The sequence below is a fragment of the Salvelinus fontinalis genome, chromosome 16 (genome assembly GCF_029448725.1).
Source record: "Salvelinus fontinalis isolate EN_2023a chromosome 16, ASM2944872v1, whole genome shotgun sequence".
Taxonomy (NCBI): Eukaryota; Metazoa; Chordata; class Actinopteri; order Salmoniformes; family Salmonidae; genus Salvelinus; species Salvelinus fontinalis.
This window is the reverse complement of record NC_074680.1, coordinates 15,295,986-15,321,987: the sequence shown is the minus strand read 5'-3', so window position 1 is coordinate 15,321,987 and position 26,002 is coordinate 15,295,986. Positions and strand designations below refer to the sequence as shown.

The 26,002-nt window shown below is 45.4% G+C and overlaps 1 protein-coding gene across 5 annotated transcripts in view; it reads left to right on the top strand.

Annotated features, from left to right (window-relative positions):
* LOC129812696 (AT-rich interactive domain-containing protein 1B-like) overlaps window positions 1–26,002 on the top strand; it is a 198,970-nt gene that overhangs the window by 56,898 nt on the left and 116,070 nt on the right. For all 5 annotated transcript variants that reach the window (XM_055864489.1, XM_055864488.1, XM_055864490.1 and 2 more), the window contains one exon: window positions 5,514–5,636. In XM_055864489.1, the coding sequence (XP_055720464.1) occupies window positions 5,514–5,636 (123 nt within the window). The remainder of the gene's footprint in view (window positions 1–5,513; window positions 5,637–26,002) is intronic.

The following is a 26,002-nucleotide window of genomic DNA, read 5'->3' as shown; positions in this document are numbered from 1 at the left end:
CTCCCTCCCTCCCTCCCTCTCCTCTCCTCTCCTCTCCTCTCCTCTCCTCTCCTCTCCTCTCCTCTCCTCTCCTCTCCTCTCCTCTCCTCTCTTCTGCCTGCCTGCCTGTCTTTGTCTGTCCCTGTTCTCTGTCGTGTCTCTGATGTGCCGTGCTTTGTGTACACAGACGCGTGCTTGTATTTTTAAACGCCGCGATTTTCACATCCTCAGCTTTAAATATGAACGCTAAAAATACACCCCTCAAGAACTATCAGGGACAGGCGTGCGCGCGCGCGCACACACACACACACACACACACACACACACACACACACACACACACACACACACACACACACACACACACACACACACACACACACACACACACACACACACACACACACAATAAAGCAGAGATGAGAGGTTCCATCAGCTAGCCAGTGTGTGATTCAACACAGCTTGTTGGAGTTGTCACTGTCTCTCTGTGGCACTCCCATTACTCCTCTATGTCTCCTGTGTAGTACAGTACGCTGTTCTCCTGTATAGTACAGTACCCTGTTCTCCTGTGTAGTACAGTACCCTGTTCTCCTGTGTAGTACAGTACCTTGTTCTCCTGTGTAGTACAGTACCCTGTTCTCCTGTGTAGTACAGTACCCTGTTCTCCTGTGTAGTACCGTACCTTGTTCTCCTGTGTAGTACAGTACCCTGTTCTCCTGTGTAGTACAGTACCCTGTTCTCCTGTGTAGTACAGTACCCTGTTCTCCTGTGTAGTGCAGTACCCTGTTCTCCTGTGTAGTACAGTACCCTGTTCTCCTGTGTAGTACAGTACCCTGTTCTCCTGTGTAGTACAGTACCTTGTTCTCCTGTGTAGTACAGTACCCTGTTCTCCGGTGTAGTACAGTACCCTGTTCTCCTGTGTAGTACAGTACCCGGTTCTCCTGTGTAGTACAGTACCCGGTTCTCCTGTGTAGTACAGTACCTTGTTCTCCTGTGTAGTACAGTACCCTGTTCTCCTGTGTAGTACAGTACCTTGTTCTCCTGTGTAGTACAGTACCCTGTTATCCTGTGTAGTACAGTACCTTGTTCTCCTGTGTAGTACAGTACCTTGTTCTCCTGTGTAGTACAGTACCCTGTTATCCTGTGTAGTACAGTACCCTGTTCTCCTGTGTAGTACAGTACCTTGTTCTCCTGTGTAGTACAGTACCCTGTTATCCTGTGTAGTACAGTACCCTGTTCTCCTGTGTAGTACAGTACCCTGTTCTCCTGTGTAGTACAGTACCTTGTTCTCCTGTGTAGTACAGTACCCTGTTCTCCTGTGTAGTACAGTACCCTGTTATCCTGTGTAGTACAGTACCCTGTTATCCTGTGTAGTACAGTACCTTGTTCTCCTGTGTAGTACAGTACCTTGTTCTCCTGTGTAGTACAGTACCCTGTTATCCTGTGTAGTACAGTACCCTGTTCTCCTGTGTAGTACAGTACCTTGTTCTCCTGTGTAGTACAGTACCCTGTTATCCTGTGTAGTACAGTACCCTGTTCTCCTGTGTAGTACAGTACCCTGTTCTCCTGTGTAGTACAGTACCTTGTTCTCCTGTGTAGTACAGTACCCTGTTCTCCTGTGTAGTACAGTACCTTGTTCTCCTGTGTAGTAGAGTACGCTGTTCTCCTGTGTAGTACAGTACCTTGTTCTCCTGTGTAGTAGAGTACCCTGTTATCCTGTGTAGTACAGTACCCTGTTCTCCTGTGTAGTACAGTACCCTGTTATCCTGTGTAGTACAGTACCTTGTTCTCCTGTGTAGTACAGTACCCTGTTTGCCGCTTATCTATCTTGTGGTGCTCACTATCTCCCATTCAAATCTCTTTCTCCTTATCTTTCTACCTCTCTCTATCTCTTCCTCTCTCTCTACCTCTCTACCTCTCTCTCTCGCTCTCTCTCTCTCTTCCCCACTGGCTCTCCTCTCTCTGTGTGTAGGGTTGACAGGCATGGGGAGGTTGCCCAGTGGAAATCAGAACTGGCTCTCCTCAGGGGGCCAGGGATGCGCTGGGGCCGCGGGGCTTTTTAAAGACGCACAATTAAGCTTCATTTTGTATGAATATTAATGGCGTTGGTGGCAGATCTGTAAGAGATCTGTGAAGGTGTGGGAATGACTTATTCATCTGGTAGTCATGAAGTGCCTGACAGGAGAGAGAGAGGGAGTGAAGAATGGAGGGATGGAGAGAGAGAGAGAAGAGAGGGCCATGCCACTGACAGAGATAGCCTTTCTACTGGGGTAGAGGAAGACTAGGTTTGTTTTTCTTCATTTGTTTAATTCATTTATGAATGCTCTCTATCCATCTCCAAGCCCTCAGACAAATAGCCTATTGACCAATTATCAGTCTATATATGCAATATTACCTCATGTTACGCAGCTCTACACACGGCTGTCTGATATCATTTAAGTCAGTCAGATTCCTGCATTCCCTCATGTACACTTCTCTTCAATACCCCCTTTTCTATTACTCTAAGATGAAGCCTTGTTAAAAGTGTGTGTGTGTGTGTGTGTGTGTGTGTGTGTGTGTGTGTGTGTGTGTGTGTGTGTGTGTGTGTGTGTGTGTGTGTGTGTGTGTGTGTGTGTGTGTGTGTGTGTGTGTGTGTGTGTGTGTGTGTGTAAAGACATTATTAAGTATAGCTCCAGGTGTTCGGTATGGAGTGGATGATATTCTAGTTGGTCATCATAGCTTCTAAATTAGTTCAGAAATAGGATTTTCGAGACATTGACATAAAAAATACATAAAGCAAAATGAGACTAACCTCACCTTGGCTGTGCTCATTGATTCTCTCTCCCTCTCCCTCGCTCTCTCGCGCTCTGTCCCTCGCTCTCTCTCCCTCGCTCTCCCTCGCGCTCTCGCTCTCTCGCGCTCTCTCCCTCTCCCTCGCGCTCTCCCTCTCTCTCGCTCTCTCCCTCTCCCTCGCGCTCTCCCTCTCCCTCGCTCTCTCGCTCTCTCGCTCTCTCCCTCGCTCTCCCTCTCCCTCGCTCTCTCGCTCTCTCCCTCGCTCTCCCTCTCCCTCGCTCTCTCGCGCTCTCTCCCTCGCTCTCCCTCTCCCTCGCTCTCTCGCTCTCTCCCTCGCTCTCCCTCTCCCTCGCTCTCTCGCTCTCTCTCCCTCGCGCTCTCTTCCTCTCTCTCTCGCTCTCCCTCTCCCTCGCTCTCTCGCGCTCTCTCCCTCTCTCTCTCGCTCTCTCGCTCTCTCTCCCTCGCGCTCTCGCTCTCTCTCCCTCGCGCTCTCGCTCTCTCTCGCTCTCTCTCCCTCGCGCTCGCGCTCTCGCTCTCTCTCCCTCGCGCTCTCGCTCTCTCTCCCTCACTCTCGCTCTCTCTCCCTCACTCTCGCTCTCTCTCCCTCACTCTCGCTCTCTCTCCCTCACTCTCCCTCGCTCTCCCTCACTCCCTCGCTCTCCCTCTCTCTCGCTCTCTCTCCCTCGCGCTCTCTCTCCCTCGCGCTCTCGCTCTCCCTCGCTCCCCCTCGCTCTCTCTCTCTCTCTCTCTCTCTCTCTCTCTCTCTCTCTCTCTCTCTCTCTCTCTCTCTCTCCTCTCTCTCTCTCTCTCTCTCTCTCTCTCTCTCTCTCTCTCTCTCTCTCTCTCTCTCTCTCTCTCTCTCTCTCTCTCTCTCTCTCTCTCTCTCTCTCTCTCTCTCTCTCTCTCTCTCTCTCTCTCTCTCTCTCTCTCTCTCTCTCTCTCTCTCTCTCTCTCTCTCTCTCTCTCTCTCTCTCTCTCTCTCTCTCTCTCTCTCTCTCTCTCTCTCTCTCTCTCTCTCTCTCTCTCTCTCTCTCTCTATAGTAACAGTAAAAGCAGATGATGATGTCAGGACTTAAACACGAGCCTAACCTTACTAACCTTACCTTAGTTGTCACAGCATTCCATTCGAGTAAATACACATCACACTCACACTCTCTCTCTCTCTCTCTCGCTCTCTCTCACACACACACACATTTCTGCCTAAGTAAATAATGACTAGTCTTTGCAGTGTCTCTCCTGTTTTCAATAAAGTTAATGTAGTGATGCGTGTGTGCCCGTGTCCGTCTGTCTATCTGCCAGTGTGTACACTAGTGGAGTGGTGAGTGTGGCCAGACCAGTCTCAGGATGTCTGCATTAAATACTTTTCAAGTGGATGACTTCCCCTGGTTTCGTCTCTGTTTACCTTGGGAAGTGCTGTGTGTTTGTGTAAGGAACATTGCTGTGTGTTTTTACAGGGAAAGCAGCTGTATGTTTGTGTAAGGTGCGTCGTGCTAAATGAAGGGTTGCCTCTGGTGTGGGATGTAATGAAGCTTGTAGGTTGGCATGGTGCCAGTGTAGAGTAGAGTGTACCCTGGTACCCTGCCTAGTGCACTGGCCAGGGAGGCTCTATGTCAGTAGGCTTCACTGCCGTAGTACTAAATATAGAACCACGTCTATTTGTTTGGGAATCCTCAGCCTCGCTGCTGTTGTAGGGAATGACCTCCTGAGGTTATTCAGAGCCACTTAAGTCATGTCAAGAGATTGTACAGACGATGTGTTTGTGTTGTCCGTGTGATGCCAGCAGAGAGAGAGGTAGTCCTGTACCCCAGATAGAAGCATCCTACCATTGTCCTGGTGGCTGTCTGACAACTGAACACAGTGTACGATGAGCTGACTATTCAACGAAAGGAACTCAATTAGAACACTACTTTTTTATCTCTGCAAAGTAAATTGGTTTACAGACTTAATATGGTTGTGATTATAGTTAAGAGAAAACAATTTGGGGGAAAGGATGAAGGTGTGTTTCTCAAGATAGCAGATTTGGTGGAAAAGACTACTGTTGATGGGGTGTTTTGGTGTTTGTGTGACAATAGATTCACCCACGCTGGTGTGTCCACCAGTAGGTGGTTTATTGTGGAGTATTGGGTTGTAGTGTGTGTGTGTGTGTGTCTACACTCTGTGGATGTGCTGCAGTAGTGTTGCTAGGCTGTCATGTCTCCCATGCTAAACAGTGTGTCCAGCAGCACTCAATTAAAACCTAATTACAGTCTGGTATTACTGTCCTGTATTTACTTCTATCTATCTGGTCCACTGTCTGACTGGGGGACACTCAGCTCCACTCTGCCTGTATACCTAACACACACACACACACACACACACACACACACACACACACACACACACACACACACACACACACACACACACACACACACACACACACACACACACACACACACACATACACACCCACTGTACCTAAGGTTTCAGAGCTTGACAGGCATTCAAGCCTCCTTCACAGCTGGTCAAAACATGGAGGGAGGCTAGCTCACTTTAATTCATCATGTGCAAAGCTGCTGTTAGAGCTCTGCTTCATTCATCAGACCCCTGCCCCCTGAGACACACACTCTAATGCATGATGTCATTTTCTGTCAAACTCTCCCTCCCCCATCATTTTTTTCTCTATGTACTCTATTCCACTCTTTCTCATTCTCTCTCTCCTCTCTCTTTCTTCTTTCTCTATCTCTCTCTTTCGCTCTCTCTCTTTGTCTCTCTCTCTCCAGGAGGCTCCGCAGGAGAGCTACAGAGACAGCACCAGGAGTCAGCAGCATGTCCCAGGGAATTCTGGGAAGGCCAACCTTGAGGACATGGGTCTGATCCCGCAGGACTGCCCCTCCAGCCTCCCGGTGAGTGACAGCTCTCCCAGCTAATCCCCACCATTACTAAAGTGTCAAAAAGGAGTGTCACTTTTTTTTAAAAGTCGCCTTATTTGAGTGTGTAAAATATGTAAAAGGTAGTAGACAAATACAAACTGTATTTGTGTTTAATGAAAGAAACAGAGGGGGAAGAGAAAAGCACAGTGCACACTCCAACCCTTTCTCTTCCCTCCCCTTCCTCTGTGCTCCCTGAGCTGTCAAAGCAAGATTGGTGGAGAGCCCTGTCACTCAGGGTGGGATCAGAGCTACGCTCTTCAATCAAACGATCCGATTCCCTTTAGGCTCCTCTTCCCCCTCAGTCTCTGAGGGCAGACCTAGATTTCACTGCCCATTTCGGATCTAATGCCCACATTAACACTACGCCACTCTGTTGTGTGTGCACTGCCTACATAAGTAGAAATGGGCACCTTAGATTAGGCTCTGCTACACTAAGTATTGTTAGAGTGAAGAGAAGAAGCGGAGAGGACAGGAGGTGCGAGAAGCAGAGAGAAGAAAAGAGGAGGGGGGAGAAGTGGAGAGGAGAGGAAGGGATAGGAGGGAGGAGAAGCGGAGAGGAGAGGAAGGGAGAGGAATGGAGAGCAGAGGAAAGGGGAGGAGAGGAGCGGAGAAGCGGAGAGGAAGGGAGAGGAGAGAACAGGTGTACTAGGGTAATATTCTGAGCTGGATCCTGCCTTATATACACTAATTTGATTTAATTACAATGAGCCTTGTGAGTGCAATAGTCTCTCAGCTAGTCAAGATGGGGGATGTAGTTCAACACAGTCCTTTCTCTCTTCCTCTCTTTCATTTTCTCTCTGTCTTTCTGTCCCTATCATCTCCCGCTTTTCTCTCGTTCTCTCTCTTTTAACCGTCTCCCTCTTTACGGAAGTGTAACCCTCTGCTGTCTCTGTCTGTCACATGCTGCCTGTTTTACCTCTCTCTCTCTTTCATCCTCCTTTCTTTCTCTCTGATCCAATACTTCACTGCCATTCCCTAGCTCTCTCAACATCGTCCCTCTCTTTCTCTCTCTTCAAGCATTCCCCCTCTCCCTCCCTCTCCTCTCGATGTCTCTGAACCTCAATCATGAAAGGTTTTTTTTTGTAAATGAGAGATTGCGTTGATGTGTCAGTGTGTTCCCAGAGCGTCTCAGCTCAGCCTTCACTACACTACCATGCACATCACATCAGTTCACATTATGTTGCTTTAATCCCAGCATCGCCTCAGAGCAATTTCTGGACTATTTCCAACCATAGAAACAGATAGACTAGATGTTAATCTGCAGGGATGTTTGGCAGGTGTATTTTGTTTCTAGAACGCCCATGCGTTGGTTTTCTCTTTGTGTGTGTGTGTGTGTGTGTGTGTGTGTGTGTGTGTGTGTGTGTGTGTGTGTGTGTGTGTGTGTGTGTGTGTGTGTGTGTGTGTGTGTGTGTGTGTGTGTGTGTGTGTGTGTGTGTGTGTAATTGTCAGGAAGCAGCCAGAACTGTTTTCTTTCACCTGTCTGATGTTGGGTCGGAAGCTCCTGTCATCTCCCCACTGGGGGAACCGAGGGTCGGGGAACTCTATTATGACTGTGATATGTGGTTGTCCCACCCAGGTATCTTTAGATGAATGCACTAACTGCAAGTCACTCTGGATAAGAGCGTCTGCTAAATGACTCAAATGGAAATGGTAATGGAACTGTCCTGTTATTGTTTCTGATTGTGCTGGAATGTGGTGTGTGTGTGTGTGTGTGTGTGTGTGTGTGTGTGTGTGTGTGTGTGTGTGTGTGTGTGTGTGTGTGTGTGTGTGTGTGTGTGTGTGTGTGTCTGCATCTATTCAAGCCTGGACACTTATTCACTTTTAGCTTCACTTTTAGCAGTGGTGTTGGGTTGATCTCTAGCTTGTGAGAGCAGCTTCCAGCCCTGACACCTGAGGCTGTGCTCCAGTGAAGCCTGTTCCTCTAGTCTAGTCTGAGCTTTCACACGCTGCCTACTGTAGCCTTGCCGTTCCAGTCAGTACATGTTGCCCTGCTCTCTCCTCTCCTCCCCTGACAGCCAGTCAAGCAGTCAGCCTGCTCTGTTCTGTTTCCGTGACAGGGAGTGGAGGGGGAACCATGTGGAAAGAGTGGGAGAGAGAAGGGGGGGCAGGGAGAAGTGAGGCAAAATGGACTTTGAATCACAAGTTGTATGAAATGTGTAGGTTTTAGGTGTAATGTTTTTTTCAAATCCTAGATAATGTGAGTAACACACAACTCCGACCTTCCACATTCCACACATACATGGTGGTGTGATGCTCCAACTGCGGTGGTCTCAGCCAGACTTTCATGAAACAAAAGAGAAAAATAGAATGACCACTCTCCCTCCCTCCTCCTCTCCTCCGTTTTTCCCACTGCTGCCTGGGCCATGATTGACAGGGCGCAGCTGGGGAGGCCGATACCCCCGCTCCTTAAACACACACTTCACACGCACACACACACACTCCCCCTCAGTCTGTGTGTGTGTGTGTGGCACCAGTCCTCCCACCCATGGTGTGTGTAGGAGTGTGAGAGGAACATGCCATGCATGCTCCTTATGTTCTCCCCGTGTTCTCTTCAGAGCTGTAATGTCACAGAGGGGTTAGGGCTCTGCACTGTGGCCCACTCAACCCCACTGCATGCTGGGAAGGGAGGTAAAGGGAGTGAGTGAGGAAGGGACAGAGAGGGAGGGGGAGAGAGGCTCAGAGACGGGGGGGACTAGTGCATCATACTGTATCCAGCTACCCAGTTAAACTGCTACCTACTCTTAGTCTACTGTGAAATACTGTACAAGGGTTAGAAGAGAAACACTGTTGTTTGTGTATTACACACACAGTATTTTCCTATGATCAATATTCTGTCAAGTGCATTTTGCTGAACTCATGCAGACATATTTTCTATGTTTTGTGCACACACACAAAACATGTGTTTTGTACACTTTGTACCCAAGTCTTGCTCCAGGCCAGACATGTGAACCTGGCTTTACTTAAAAGGCACCCTGGCTGACTTGCTTCTGAAGGGTTACTCCTTGAGCTTGTTTAGCAGCGTTTAGCTTGGCGTCAGTCCCTCTACATCAATGATTCATTGGGAAGCAGACTCATGTCCTGGCTCTGTATAGAGTAGGATAGCAGGCATGACCAGAGGCTGTAGCAATTCTCACAAAATAGGATCCGTTATGAAAGGGACTCTGTAGTTGGAGTCTGTGTGGGATTAGCTGCTGTGGGTCTTTTAGAAGTATGCTGTTCTTCTAGAAACTCAAGCATCAGTTGTCGGGTGACTGGTTTCCACTGTGTGGAAGCTCAGCCCAACTCACAAACCAACATAGTTCCATAGAAACTGTGCAGGTGCTGTTGGGCTGTGTGTGTGTGTGTGTGTGTGTGTGTGTGTGTGTGTGTGTGTGTGTGTGTGTGTGTGTGTGTGTGTGTGTGTGTGTGTGTGTGTGTGTGTGTGTGTGTGTGTCAGGGTAGGAACATGTGGCGCAGGACACCCGCAGCATTTTAATTTGCCTGGACATTTGAGAAAGTGACCAGACACATGTGCATTGGGTGGGTAACCTGATTAGGGCGTCCACCCACGGCGCTCAGAATGACTTAAATCACATTTAAATTACGATAATTCATAGTAACAGAACATGCAAGTTGAGGATGCAACTATGTGCAGTCTTTCTTACCAAATCCGGTTGCGCACTTTGAAGACTGTAGAACAACTGTCCACATGTACTTTTCCTCAGCCAACAAGATGAGTAATGAACAGCAACATCACTAGCCTATGTCAATGCACTATCCTCATAGTAGAAAAGTTGTCCTGTTTTATTGGTCAGCGTGTCGAGAAATAAATAGCCTGTTCCAAACAGACTCTGGGACAGTTGTGGGACGATAAATCCCAAATGTATACATCCGGTAGGCCTAGGCAAAAACAGATATATATATATATATATATATATATATATATATATATATATATATATATATATATATATATATATATATATATATATTAAGCAATGTGTCTGAAGCAACAGATTTAGCTTTAACTTTCAGCTTAAACTGTTGATAAACTAGTATTATTTCACATTATACGCGCAGCAATGCATACAAGACAGTAGGCTACACGCAAATGTTCGTTCCATAATACAATGAATGGGAAAACACTATTGTGGAAGTGCACCGAACATGCGAGCGGTTTCATGTGACAGAGATGAAAATATCCGTTAGAAATGTAGAAAGAGGGGAGATGTAATATGCAACAACTAACATGGGTTGCTAGTATGACTAGGATTGTGCCTTTTGGCTACTGGACAACGAAAGAAAGTTTATATAAAAGAATTTCCTCCACGGATATCGTCTGAATTTGGCTAGGCTACTTTGAAGCAAGGTAAGACATTCATAATATGTAGTAAAACGTTCAGGTTTCAAACAATTAAGTATAGGTTTTCAAAGCGCATACTGCCTCCAGCTCATTGCAAAGTGGTGTGTGACGCGCTGATGAAGTCTGCCTTGCGTTGCCTATGCATTTGCTGTTCGAGATGCTGTAGCTCTTACACTGTCTGACAGATTTTCCGCTCAAAGGCCTTACGGCCAATCTGCATAGGCCTGACGTTCTATCTGCTGCATGTGTGATAAATAAGATATGTAAAGAATATACTGTACACACTCGCCAATTTAATTCCATGAAATAATGCAAATTAATCTATAGACTGATAAGCATGACCAGTCAAATGTATTTCCATCGACTGGTATTTCCGACAATGAGTAGGCTAAAAAGCATAATTTTTACAATGGGAATTTTTATTTTACTCCTGGACAATTTTTATTGATCGGCTTTTCGATTATTTTTTTTACCGCCAAAAGCAGATAAACCCTGGTGTTTGTGTGCGTGTGTAAGTTAATTAAGTGTGTGTGTGTGCAACAAGATAGCACAGTTTCCCTTCAAAATTCGACATATTATGGGTGAACTCTATTTCCCACGAATTAATTCTGCGTGGTTATAGGGATAATTCCGCGTAGTTACTGGGTTAAAACAGAAACAACTCAAAGGGTTAAGTTTAGGTATTCATTCTGAGTGGATAAGGTTAGGGTCATGGTTTGGGAAAGGCTTAAAATAAAAGAATTCTAAACGATGCGCTATTACCATCAAGTATCATCAAGTATTCTCACGGCTTGCTGGAGCATTGTGAACTGTGGTGGCGAAGGGGTCTAACCAGCACGCTCTGGCTCTGAGCAGCACCAGCTCAGTGCTGGGCACTCGTTTAAAAAATGTTGCTGAAGGCATATATCAATATTCAGGGGACTTTTTTGGAAATCACTGTCTATTTCTTGTGATCAGTCTGGTGTGTGTGTGTGCGTGCGTGCGTGTGTGTGTGTGTGTGTGTGTGTGTGCAGCAGAGCATCAGTCCAGGTCAGGGGTGAGCCTGTTCATCTGTGGAGGAAGACTGTAAACTCAGGACCTATCCCCTTCCCTTCGCTCCACTGAACCCTAACACAGGACACACACACACTATATATATTTAATTTCTTCAGAGTGAGGCAAGACGGAAACTGAGAGGGATGAACCTGGTTAAGCAAACACAGCTCAGCTCTACTGGCGACTCTATACTACCCCTCACACCAGAGGAGAGGAGAGGGGAGAGGAGGAGAGTGAGACGAGGAGACTGGACTGTAGCACCCACTCAGATCAAGGGGAACAGTTTAAGGCCAACTTGAGAGAGCGAGAGGGAGAGCTGTAACTACTACCCAGAACAGACATACAGTGCCTTGCAAAAGTTTTCACCCCCTTGGCGTTTTTCCTATTTTGTTGCATTACAACCTGTGGGGTAGTCTGTGTGTGTGTGTGTGTGTGTGTGTGTGTGTGTGTGTGTGTGTGTGTGTGTGTGTGTGTGTGTGTGTGTGTGTGTGTGTGTGTGTGTGTGTGTGTGTGTGTGTGTGTGTGTGTGTGTGTGTGTGTGTGTGTGTGTGTGTGTGTGTGTGTGTGTCATTTAAATATTTTGATTTCATGTAATGGACATACACAAAATAGTTCAAATTGGTGAAGTGAAATAAAATAAAAATATTGTTTCAAAAAATTCAAAACAATGTGTGTGCATATGTATTCACCCCCTTTACTATGAAGCCCCTAAATAAGATTTGGTGCAACCAATTACCTTCCGAAGTCACATAATTAGTTAAATAAAGTCCACCTGTGTGCAATCTAAGTGTCACATGATCTCAGTATATACACCTGTTCTGAATGGCCCCACAGTCTGCAACACCGCTAAGCAAGCGCCACCATGAAGACCAAGGAGCTCTCCAAACAGGTCAGGGACAACGTTGTGGAGAAGAACAGATCAGGGTTGGGTTATAAAAAAATATCAGAAACTTTGAACATCCCATGTAACAGCATTAAATCCATTATTAAAGAATGGAAAGAATATGGCGCCACAACAAACCTGCCAAGAGAGGGCCGCCCACCAGACCAGGCAAGGAGGGCATTAATCAGAGAGGCAACAAAGAGACCAAAGATAACCCTGAAGGAGCTGCAAAGCTCCACAGCGGAGATTGGAGTATCTGTCCATAGGACCACTTTAAGCCGTACACTCCACAGAGCTGGGCTTTACGGAAGAGTGGCCAGAAAAAAGACATTGCTTAAAGAAAAAAATAAGCAAACACGTTTGGTGTTCTCCAAAAGGCATGGAAGAAGGTACTCTGGTCAGATAAGACTAAAATTGAGCTTTTTGGCCATCAAGGAAAACGCTATGTCTGGGGCAAACCCAACACCTCTCATCACCCCGAGAACACTTTCCCACAGTCAAGCATGGTAGTGGCAGCATCATGCTGTGGGGATGTTTTTCATCAGCAGGGACTGGGAAACTGGTCAGAATTGAAGGAATAATGGATGGCGCTAAATACATGGAAATTCTTCAGGGAAACCTGTTTCACTCTTCCAGAGATTTGAGACTGGGACGGAGGTTCACCTTCCAGCAGGACAATGACCCTAAGCAACACTCGAGTGGTTTAAGGGGAAATATTTACATGTCTTGGAATGGCCTAGTCAAAGCCCAGACCTCAATCCAATTGAGAATCTGTGTTATGACTTAAAGATTGCTGTACACCAGCGGAACCCATCCAACTTGAAGGAGCTGGAGCAGTTTTGCTTTGAAGAATGTGCAAAAATCTCAGTGGCTAGATGTGCCAAGCTTATAGAGACATACCCCAAGAGATTTGCAGCTGTAATTGCTGCAAAAGGTGCCTCTACAAAGTATTGACTGTGGGGGGTGAATAGTTATGCACGCTCAAGTTTTCAGTTTTTTGGTCTTATTTCTAGGTCTGTTTCACAATGAAAAATAATTTGCATCTTCAAAGTGGTAGGCATGTTGTGTAAATCAAATGATACAAACCCCCTCAAAATCCATTTTAATTCCAGGTTGTAAGGCAACAAAAATATGAAAATGCCAAGGGGGTGAATACTTTCGCAAGCTACTGTAGAGAGAGAGAGCTGTAACTACTACCAAGAACACACAGAGAGAGAGAGAGCTGTAACTACTACCCAGAACAGAGAGAGAACACACATCTAGAGGAGATAATCAACCAGAGTCTATGGTATGTTTAGATATAGTTTAGAGGCTGTTTATACAGAAAATTGGTGTAAAACCCGTACAAACTGTATTTATAATTATTTGACAATATTTTAAGTTGACAGTAATTCTATTTCACAATTTCTGATATATCACATACCTTTTATGATTATGCCTCTACTGCCATTCATTCCAATTAGACGGGTTGGGATTTCTCCCTGACCAATATGGCTGCCATTTTCACCCCATTCTGTAACTTTGAGGGTTTATATACTGTATCCGCTCTAGAAATTGAATAGGATCTCTATGGCAGAGACATTCAATCCCCTCCTGGATCAAGATCCCTGTTGCATAAATTGTTGTGTGCGTATAAAATTATATATATATAAAATTATATATATATATATACACAAAGTATATACAGTTGAAGTCGGAAGAATACATACACCTTAGCCAAATACATTTAAACTCAGTTTTTCACAATTCCTGACATTTAATCCTAGTAAAAATTCCCTGTCGTAGGTCAGTTAGGGTCATCACTTTATTTTAGCAATGTGAAATGTCAGAATAATAGTAGAGAGAATGATTTATTTAAGCTTTTATTTCTTTCATCACATTCCCAGTGGGTCAGAAGTTTACATACAATCATAAAAGTACTTGGTAGCATTACCTTTAAATTATTTAACATGAGTCAAACGCTTCGGGAAGCCTTCCACAAGCTTCCCACAATACGTTGGGTGAATTTTGTCCCATTCCTCCTGACAGAGCTGGTGGAACTGAATCAGGTTTGCCTCCTTGCTCGCACGTGCTTTTTCAGTTCTGCCAACAAATTTTCTATGGGATTGAGCTCAGGGCTTTGCGATGGCCACTCCAATACCTTGACTTTGTTGTCCTTAAAACATTTCGCCAGAACTTTGGAAGTATGCTTGGGGTCATTGTCTATTTGGAAGACCAATTTGCGACCAAGCTTTAACTTCCTGACTGATGTCTTGAGATGTTGCTTCAATATATCCACATACCTTTCCTGCATCATGATGCCATTTAAGTGCACCAGTCCCTCCTGCAGCAAAGCACACTCCCACAATATGATGCTGCCAACCCCAGTTGGGATGGTGTTCTTTGGCTTGCAAGCATCCCCCTTTTTCCTCCAAACATAACGATGGTCATTATGGCCAAACTGTTCTATTTTTGTTTCATCAGACCAGAGGACATTTCTCCAAAAAGTACAATCTTTGTCCCCATGTGCAGTTGCAAACCGTAGTCTGGCTTTTTTATGGAGATTTTGGAGCAGTTGCTTCTTCCTTGCTGAGCGGCCTTTCAGGTTATGTAGATACAGGACTTGTTTTACTGTGGATATAAATACTTTTGTACCTGTTTCCTCCAGCATCTTTACAAGTCCTTTGCTGTTGTTCTGGGATTGATTTGCACTTTTCGCACCAAAGTACGTTCTTCTCTAGGAGACAGAACGCGTCTCCTTCCTGAGCGGTATGATGACTGTGTGGTCCCATGGTGTGTATACTTGCGTACTATTGTTTGTACAGATGAACGTGGTACCTTCAGGCGTTTGGAAATTGCTCCCAAGGATGAACCAGACTTGTGAAGGTCTACAAATATTTTTCTGAGGTCTTGGCTGATTTCTTTAGATTTTCCCATGATGTCAAGCAAAGAGGCACTGAGTTTGAAGGGAGGCCTTGAAATACATTGTAACGGTTCTCCTCTTCCTCTTCATCCGAAGAGGATGAGCATGGATTGAACCAAGACGCAGCGTGATACTTAGACATCATTTATTTACACAAGACGGAAAAAAACACGAAACGAAAACACTTGAATAATTAACAAAATAACAAAACGGAGTAGACAGACCTGGACATGGAACTTACATAAAACACGAAGAACTCACGAACAGGAACAGACTACATAAACCGATACAGTCCCGTGTGACGCGACAAACACTGACACAGGAGACAACCACCCACAACAAACAATGTGAAACAACCTACCTTAATATGACTCTCAATTAGAGGAAACGCCAAACACCTGCCTCTAATTGAGAGCCATACCAGGCAACCCTTAAACAAACATAGAAACAGAAAACATAGACTGCCCACCCAAACTCACGTCCTGACCAATTAACACATACAAAAAACTAACAGAAACAGGTCAGGAACGTGACATACATCCACAGGTACACCTCCAATTAACTCTTATGATGTCACTTAGCCTATCAGAAGCCATGCCATTATTTTCTGGAATTTTCCAAGCTGTTTAAAGGCACAGTCAACTTAGTGTATGTAAACTTCTGACCCAATGGATTTGTGATACAGTGAATTCTAAGTGAAATAATCTGTCTGTAAACAATTGTTGGGAAAATGACTTGTGTCATGCACAAAGTAGATGTCCTAACCGGCTTGCAAAAACTATAGTTTGTTAATAAGAAATTTGTGGAGTGGTTGAAAAACAAGTTTTAATGACTCCAACCTAAGTGTTTGTAAACTTCCGACTTCAACTGTACATTTTTTGAAATAGCACCCCGTGTGTGCACTTTGGCTAATAACATATGCACCAGTATGGTACAGAGACGGTATGATCATCTAGATACTGTCCAACGTACGTGCATGTGTGTGGGGCTGGTGTAAAACTAACGCCTTGTTAACTGGAGGATAGAGAACAACACACACACACACACACACACACACACACACACACACACACACACACACACACACACACACACACACACACACACACACACACACACACACACACACACACACACACACACACACACACACACACACACACACACACACACACACACAGAGAGAGAACAAGTGAAAAAGCAATCCCCTTCCAGCTGGTATGGCAGAAGTGTATGTATTTCACTAGAGTACCGGGACATACTAGCACTACTGGCTTGGGTAATAGGCCATGTTCGCAGTTCTTGCCTTTGTCTGTGTGGGGAATCCCAGATGGGATGGCTGGGTGTGGGGTGGAGTCAGTTGTCTATGTGAGAGAGGTAGAGGAAGATAGAGATAGTACCCTTATCTCCTCTACCTCGCTCCCCCTCTCTCCTGTTTTCTTCAGCAGGGAATAGCAGGCTATGTCCAGAGGCACCAGTGATATCCTCCCTGGTTGTACTCTAAATACCATATATATATATAAACCCCCAGTAGAGGTATCAGAGTGATTCGGCCCACCTCCCCCTAGGAGAGGTACCAGAATGGTTCAGTCCACCTCTCCTCCATTTTCCCAACAGCAGTCTTTCAGTCTACCTCTCTACCATTCTCCCCCCAGGAGTGGTTCAGCCCACTTCTCTACCATTCTCCCCCCAGGAGTGGTTCAGTCCACTTCTCTACCATTCTCCCCCCAGAAGTGGTTCAGTCCACTTCTCTACCATTCCCCCCCAGGAGTGGTTCAGTCCACTTCTCTACCATTCTCCCCCCAGGAGTGGTTCAGTCCACTTCTCTACCATTCTCCCCCCAGGAGTGGTTCAGTCCACTTCTCTACCATTCCCCCCCAGGAGTGGTTCAGTCCACCTCGTAACCTTCCTGGATATTTTTATAATTCATCATCAGCTGCCTGCCAGCTAGCGCCCGCATCGAAATATTCTCACCACTCAAACTGGCTGTTGGAAGTCTGAAATTACATCTGTCTTTGAAGTTGGGCACACTGTTAGGGTTGCTATAGCGACGGGGATGGGGAGGGGGACTAGCGACCTCCTCGGGAGGAAGGATATGCATGAGATACACAGTGAATTGTCCTGATGGTATTATTGTGATATTATTACCATCTCATAAGTGCCTATTGTTACTTGTTAGGTTATTAGTGGTTGACAACATTTGTCTTCCCCGGCACGCAGACTTCCTGCCTGACATTCTCCATTAGATCCATTAAGCTCTGGATCTGATGCCTGAATGTCTTTCTTGAGACAAAAATACAACTTCTTACCAATGTTGTTTTATTGGTGGTATGCGTAATCACACACACACACACACACACACACACACACACACACACACACACACACACACACACACACACACACACACACACACACACACACACACACACACACACACACACACACACACACACACACACACACACACACACACACACACACACACACACACACACACACACACACACACACAGACTACCCCACAGTTTGTTTGAGCTCCTAATATTCCACTAACAAATGGAATATTCATATATTTTGCTGTGCTGGTGATGCAAGGGGCTGTGGGTGAGAAAGAGGCAGGGTTGTGTCGAAGGGGTGGAGGATGAGAGCAAAGCCTAATCTAAGACCTAGTACTCTATGGCTTTTGATGGAGAGAGAAAGAGCGAGAAGCGGAAAACATTTAATGGAAAAGCTCGACCAAATTTGTTTCGCCGCAATTTGTATGTTCCCTGCCTGTAAGGAATCATACGAGCATGAGACAGAGAGAGGGAAAGAGTGAAAGAGCGAGGGATGTGCTAGAGGTGGTGAGGGGAGGAGAGGAGAGAGGCTGGGGGGGTGAAAATAATGTTCCATTAATGCAGAGCGGAGCATGTGAAAGTCCCGGCGCCAATCTGCATTTCCCCAAAGTCTCAGCGTTATACATTTTTCATGAACAGTGAGCGGGAATTAGCGACGGATTGCTGCTGCATCTCGCTCCTCGTGGTCTGAGGCTATGGAGAGAGGAGAGAGAGGGGGAGAGCGACAGAAGGGGGGGTTGGAGAGAGCGAGGAAGGGGGTATAGAAAGAGTAAGAGGGATAGCAAGAATGAAGTAGAAGAGGGAGAGAGAGAGGGATGAAGGGAGAGATGCCCTTATGGGTGGCTGGTGCAGCTCCATTGTACCGGCAGGGTAATCAGGTTGTTCTCTCTCTCTCTCTCTCTCTCTCTCTCTCTCTCTCTCTCTCTCTCTCTCTCTCCTCTCTCTCTCTCTCTCTCTCTCTCCTCTCTCTCTCTCTCTCTCTCTCTCTCTCTCTCTCTCTCTCTCTCTCTCTCTCTCTCTCTCTCTCTCTCTCTCTCTCTCTCTCTCTCCTCTCTCTCTCTCTCTCTCTCTCTCTCTCTCTCTCTCTCTCTCTCTCTCTCTCTCTCTCTCTCTCCTCTCTCTTCTCTCTCTCTCTCTCTCTCTCTCTCTCTCTCTCTCTCTCTCTCTCTCTCTCTCTCTCTCTCTCTCTCTCTCTCTCTCTCTCTCTCTCTCTCTCTCTCTCTCTCTCTCTCCTCTCTCTCTCTCTCTCTCTCTCTCTCTCTCTCTCTGTCTCTCTCTCGTTGATTGAAATGTTAGTATTCTTTGTGTACTAAGGGCTACTTAGAGTCCAGGCCTGTGCTGCTGGCTGCCTATACAGGGTGCTAAGGATTGGAGGTGAGAAGGTATGGATCTAGGTCTAGGGGCTATAGGGGCTATACATGTATTGCAGGGGTGTAGGAGAGATGTTTTGGTAGTTTGACCTCTAGCCCCTTCCCAACAGAGCCCCCTAGTGGCTGTGCAGCTGCAGCCCCTGTCAATTTCCAGGCAGTGCATTGTGGGAGTTTGACTACAGCTCACCAGATAGAAACACAATTAGAGGGCTTCTCTCTCAGACAGCACACTCAAGACTGGGTTGTTGCAGGGGAAAGTGACTGGGAATGTTTTTGGATCTGTGTCGAGGGGAACATCAAGGAGTGCTGAACACACACGCTCAAACACCCAGATTTGGACTGCTTGATGCTTTTCTCACAGTTGACTTCACACAGCAACATTACAGTACTGGCTCAGTGCCACTTTCTCTGCAGTTTCCCACAATGCTCTCTGTGCAGGAGTTGATTCTGTAACTGTAACATGTCACTAGCACTGAGCGATTAACCAACATTTGTTCTTTTTCCATTTTTAAACAACTAATTGACTGATGTCGGTTCAATTATTTGAGTTCCGTTTCGTAGTTTTTTTTTCTTTGAGCTCAATGCGCAATTTTGTCAGACAGCACAGGCAGCAGCTCTATAAAGACGATTACTTGGAATTAAATAATAGTCATCAAATGAAACAAAAGTAGTTTACACAACAACGGAAATATTTTATTAAAGTAAAGTAATGATGGTTAATAAGTGATAAGCAGTAATGGGCAGTCACGACCATCATTGGACTTTTATTAATAGTTTTATTCTGTGTTGTTACAGCATTCACCCCACATAATGCATAGTGCATTTAATGTTCATTTGTTTTTATCTAAACTGAAATCGAAAAGACGGTGATCATTTAAAAAAGAATCTATCCGAACCCAAACTGACCTTTAAAAAAACGCTAATCGCTCAGCACTAAACCACACACACCACCGGCAGCGTTAATGCATAGTCTCACTGCTGCTCCCGTCAAAGTGTGCAACAATAAATCATATGGTGAACGCTGAAACAATGCAAGCTTCTGAAAACAGCATGTTTACATTTTTTAAGAAGCATTTAATTATCCTCCAACCATGACTGGCGACGCCCGCAGTCTCTGAGGATACACCACACGCACATCGCAGGCTCACCTTACGGCCTGCTGGGACGGCCACCACACCTGCAAGGCATGTCTCTCTTAAGTACCTCACCCACACCCACACACACACACATACACACACACCTCACATACACACACACCTCACATACATACAGGCATATGGAAGGGTGAACTCTATCTGTACGTTGCTTTAGAAAGGACCCACAGTATAATTTTTTTAACTTCATATTTATCATCTCCAGCACCACCTCAACATCAATGTGAAAATGGCGCATTTCTATGACATCATCAACCAATTATTAGGCAATTAGTAGGCAATGCCTACTCATAATTGATTAAAATCACGCGATGCACACCGATGATGTCATTGGAAATAGTTATCTTCCTGTATTTTATTTACGACAGAACATAGAACCATTTTCACATATGTTGATGTTGGGGTGGTGCTGGATATGAAATGTTCCTTTAATATAGTCTACTCCTGTGTCCTCACTATCTACTAGTGTCTACAGGACTGACACATTTTTTTCTCTGGTGTTTTTTTTGGACTCGTCTCTGTGTAGATAATGTGTGAAATGATGTCTGTAAAGAGGCCAATTAAAGCCGACTTATCTGCTGTCACCACGACACACGCTGACATGGAGGGGGACAGGGACTGTCACCAGCAGCATGGAGTGTGCGACTCAGAGCTGTTCCTTCGCAGCCTCTCCTGACCTTCGGAGTGTGACCGTATCCAGCCAGCTCTGGTTAGGCAGCCACCCAAGCATAGGATTCTGGCCATGTCCTGGCTTCTCTCTTCTCGCCTTGTCTCCTCTCCCCCTTACCCCTCCCCTCCCATCCCCTCTGACCCCAATATCATCCAGACATGGTCTATAGGGGAAGAATGGGTCTGTTATTATGGCTCCTGTCCATCTGTCTATAAACCCTCTCAAACACTGCCTTATGGCTGGGTGCTGATTGACGTGGAGATTGGATGTGGTGTAGTCTCACCAGCACCACACACACACACACAGGCACACACACACACCACCGGCAGTATGATCATGTTTTCATACTGTTTTACCCACTTTATATGTATATACTGTATCCTAGTCATGGCTCTTCCTATATGCCTATTGCTGTACATACCTTTTCTATTAATATTCTGTCCATGCTGTCTCTACACACCATTATATGTACATATACAGTACCAGTCAAAAGTTTGGACACACCTACTCATTCAAAGGTTTTTCTTTATTTTTACTATTTTCTTCATTGTAGAATAATAGTGAAGACATCTAAACTATGAAATTACAGATAAGGAATCATGTAGTAACCAAAAAAGTGTTAAACAAATCAAAATATATTTTAGATTTTAGATTCTTCAAAGCAGCCACCGTTTGCCTTGATGACAGCTTTGCACACTCTTGACATTCTCTCAACCAGCTTCACCTGGAATGCTTTTCCAAAAGTCTTGAAGGAGTTCCCACATATGTTGAGCATTTGTTGTGTATAAAATGAGCTCTAAAAGTATTGGGACAGTGACACTTTTTGTTCTTGTTTTGGCTCTGTAATCCAGTTCTTTGGATTTGAAATGGTACATTGACTGAGGTTAAAGTGCAGACTGCTTTAATTTGAGGGCATCTTCATCCATGTCAGATGAACCGTTTAGAAATTACAGCACTGTTTGTATATAGTCCCCCCATTTTAGGGGGACAAAAGTATTGGGTTAAATTCACTTATGTGTATTTAAGTAGTCAAAAATGTCATATTTGATCCCATATTCCTAGCATGCAATGACTACATCAAGTTTGTGACTCAAACTTTTTCGATGCATTTGCTGTTTGTTTTGGTTGTGTTTCGGATTACAGTGCATTCGGAAAGTATTCAGACCCCTTGACTTTTTCCCCCTTTTGTTATGTTACAACCTTAATCTAAAATGAATTAAATAAAACATTTTCCTCACCAATCTACACACAATACCCTATAATGACAAAGTAAAAACATGTTTTAAAAATGTTTGCCAATGTATTAAAAATACAAACAGAAACACCGTATTTATGTAAGTATTCAGGCCCTTTGCTATGAGACAAATTGAAATCGAAATTGAGCTCAGGTGGATCTTGTTTCTATTGATCATCCTTGAGATGTTTCAACAACTTAATTGGAGTCCACCTGTGGTAAATTCAATTGATTGGACAGGATTTGGAAAGGCACACACCTGTCTATATAAGGTCCCACAGTTGACAGTGCATGTCAGAGCAAAAACTAAGCCATGAGGTCAAAGGAATTGTCCGTAGATCCCTGAGACATGATTGTGTTGAGGCACAGATCTGGGGAAGGGTACCAAAACATTTATGCATTATTGAAGGTCCCCAAGAACACTTTGGCCTCCATCATTCTTAAATGGAAGAAGTTTGGAACCACCAAGACTCTTCCTAGAGCTGGCCGCCTGGCCAAACTGACCATTCAGGGGAGAAGGGCCTTGGTCAGGGAGGTGACCAAGAATCCGATGGTTCCTCTGTGGAGATCGGAGAACCTTCCAGAAGGACAACCATTTCTGCTGCACTCCACCGATCAGGCCTTTATGGGAGAGTGGCCAGATGGAAGCCACTCCTCAGTAAAAGATACATGACAGCCCGCTTGGAATTTACCAAAAGGCACTTAAAGACTCTCAGACCACAAGATTCTCTGGTCTGATGAAACCAACTCTTTGGGCTGAATGCCAAGCGTCACACTTGGAGGAAACCTGCCACCATCCCTACAGCGAAGCATGGTGGTGGCAGCAGCATGGTGGTGGTAGCATCCATTTTTCAGCGGTAGGGACTGGGAGACTAGTCAGGATCGAGGGAAAGATGAACGGAGGAAAGTACAGAGAGATCCTTGATGAAAACCTGCTCCAGAGCACTCAGGACCTCAGACTGGGGCAAAGGTTCACCTTCCAACAGGACAACGACCCTAAGCACATAGCCAAGACAACAAAGGAGTGGCTTCAGGACAAGTCTCTGAATGTCCTTGAGTGGTCCAGCCAGAGACCGGACTTGAACCCGATCAAACATCTCTGCAGAGACCTGAAAATAGCTGTGCAGCGATGATCCCCATCCAACCTGACAGAGCTTGAGAGGATCTGCAGAGAAGAATAGGAGAAACTCCCCAAATACAGGTGTGCCAAGCTTGTAGCGTCATACCCAAGAAGACTTGTGGCTGTAATCGCTGCCAAAGGTGCTTCAACAAAGTACTGAGTAAAGGGTCTGAATACTTATGTAAATGTGATATTTCAGTTTTGGATTTTTAATACATTTGCAAACATTTCTAAAAGCCTGTTTTTTGTTTTGTTATTATGGGGTGTTTTGTGTGAGGAGAAAAAATGGTTTAATACATATTTGAATATCGCTGTAACGCAACTAAATGTGGAAAAAGTGTCTGAATTCTTTCCAAATGCACTGCATTTTGTGCCCAATAGAAATGCACTGCACTTCCAAATGCACTGCATTTTGTGCCCATTTTGTGCCCAATTTGTGCCCAATAGAAATGAATGGTAAGTAATGTGTCATATTGGAGTCAAAATGGTGGGGGAATGAGCCGTTCTACCTGATGGAAATCTCCTGTGAACTCATGTCTCAGCGTAAATCCAGCCGGCCAATACAATTTGATTTGGGCCAGATTACAACTGTTTTGCTGGACGCTATATATAGCAGGCAGCTTTATAGGCAATACATCTGTGTGTGTGTGTGTGTGTGTGTTTGTGTGTGTGTGTGTGTGTGTGTGTATGTGTGTGTGTGTGTGTGTGTGTGTGTGTGTGTGTGTGTGTGTGTGTGTGTGTGTGTGTGTGTGTGTGTGTGTGTGTGTGTGTGTGTGTGTGTGTGTGTGTGTGTGAGCAGCCGTTTTATGAGAACGAGAACGTGATCTACCGCTTGCATGTAAATATCAGAATCGGAAGAATTGACTTTCGCGACCATCCCCTATCTGCAAGCGTAGCCAATTCCATTACACCTTATTGATATCTAGATTTAACCAACCAAACAGAATACATACAAATTGAAATGCATAGTGGCAAGTGAAAACATAAGCAACCCTGTTACATTAATACCCATTCAGATTGGTTTAATTGTTTTTGTTTCACTACTTGGCCTGGCCGTGTGTGTGTGTGTGTGTGTGTGTGTGTGTGTGTGTGTGTGTGTGTGTGTGTGTGTGTGTGTGTGTGTGTGTGTGTGTGTGTGTGTGTGTGTGTGTGTGTGTGTGTGTGTGTGTGTGTGTGTGTGTGTGCAGCTTCAGCCAGAATGAATGGTGTTAATCCAGTACAACATGGACATAAATCCCATTATATAACAGCCAAGACGCATGGCTCACTGTGTTCCACTAATGGCGGACACCTCTCTGAAAGAAGGTTGGAGAGGGGGGGAGGCTACAGGAGAGGATTGGAAAGTCAGGAGGAGGACGGGGGGAGTAGAGGAGCAGATGGGGAGGAGGGAAGGTTAGGAAGAGGGAGGGAGGGGAGGTGTTGGTGTGTTTTGGCTCAGGGCCAAGGGTGACACCTGTTGTTCAGAGGCAGAGAGTTCACATAGTTTGATTTGATTGATTAGGATCCCCATTAGCGGACGCCAATGGCGAAAGCCAGGCTTACTGAGGTCCGACACATAACGAAAAAGACATTAAAGACAATAGACTTTACAATTTGAATACAGTTAAAAACATGAACATGTAGTGTGTGTGTGTTTACATCTCTCAGTTACACATACATGTCATACACACAACAAATAGGTCAAATGGGGGAGAGGCGTTGTGCCGAGAGGTGTTGCTTGATTTGTTCTTTTGAATCCAGGTTTGCTGTTCTCTGTTCGTTTCATATTTTGTGGTTTTGAAATTATTCCCAATATATTAGATTGTCTTTAGTCCTCTGGCAGTTTTCACTTTCTGGCCGAGTTTAATTTTCTATTACCTGTTGCTCTTGCTGTCTGTCCTTCGGTAAAGTGACCGTCTATTCAGTCAGGGACAGGCCATGGACGAACAACCAATGATGTGTTGTGTTGTTAGCGAGTGAAACGTCCTCTCCCAGGTGACTTTGGGAGGTTAATACCCAGACACAGACTCTGCCTTGCTCTACCATCTCCAGTAGTTTATGCACCACTTCAATCACAGACACTTCTGACTGTCTGAAGAGAGAGGGGGAGAGAGAGAGAGAGAGAGGGAGGGAGGGAGAGAGGGAGGGAGCGAGGGAGGGAGGGAGAGAGGGAGGGAGCGAGGGAGAGAGGGAGGGAGGGAGGGAGGGAGAGAGGGAGGGAGGGAGGGAGGTAGCGCGGTAGCGAGGGAGGGAGGGAGGGAGGGAGGGAGAGAGGGAGGGAGAGAGGGAGGGAGGGAGGGAGGGAGGGAGGGAAAGAACACTGGCCTGGCTTTGATAAACTGTGTTCTATACTAGTCTTTCATTTCAGTCTTTTTCTCTGTCTGCTATGCTTTTCTCCTCTGTACTTATTCTGTCTCCTTTCTTTCACTTCCTGTTTTCTTTTTGAGCCCATCTCTTTTTCCTTCCTTCCATCTCGCTCTCTCTCTTTCTCTCTCTCTTTCTCTCTCTCTTTCTGTCTCTCTTTCTGTCTCTCTTTCTGTCTCTTTCTCTCCCTCCTATGCATTCGGTCAGTGTTATAAGGTAGACTGTGGTAGTTGGGACAAGGTAGTCTGTGCCAGTATAATGCAGCAGCTTTGTTCTCCAGACCGGTAGTGCCACAAATAGGCCCCCCTTTCGCAGTAGCAACAGGTTCTGAGAAGCCTGTATCCATCTGCCATTAATAAAGCCTCTCAACAGCTGAGCACTGTCTCTTTCAACCCCCCTTGTGTGTGTCTGTGGGGGGAGGTCTTGTAAATTGGGCAATCTCAAGAACACTCACAGCACAAAAGTTGTTCTTAAACCACTGTTTTAAGGTGTATATTTGAGTATGCTTTAAAATGCCTGTTTATTTTACCCTACACTTGGTTCCTCTCCCCTCCCTCCCTGTGTGGGAGTGTGTGTGTTCCCTGTGTGTTCTCATTGTCTCCTGTACCCTGGGGCTGTGGTTGTTAATCCAATAGAAGAAGGTGAGCTTGTCTCCTCCTCTGACACCTCCCCTCAGTCTTCCTCAATTACATCCAGAGCAGGAAGCACATTTGCATTGTATTACTGCTTTAGCTTGCATCATCACATCTGTCTCCACGACAACCGTACATAGCGCACCCCATGATCACATTTAATCTGCAGGCCCAGTCGTGCTGCACTGCCAAGGGTTGACCTGGTTAACTTTGCATATTTATTTAACGTTATATTTGTTTAATAATGCATAGCGTGAGAGCGGGTGCGACGGTACCCCCCGCACACTGACTCGGTACCGGTACCCCCTGTATATA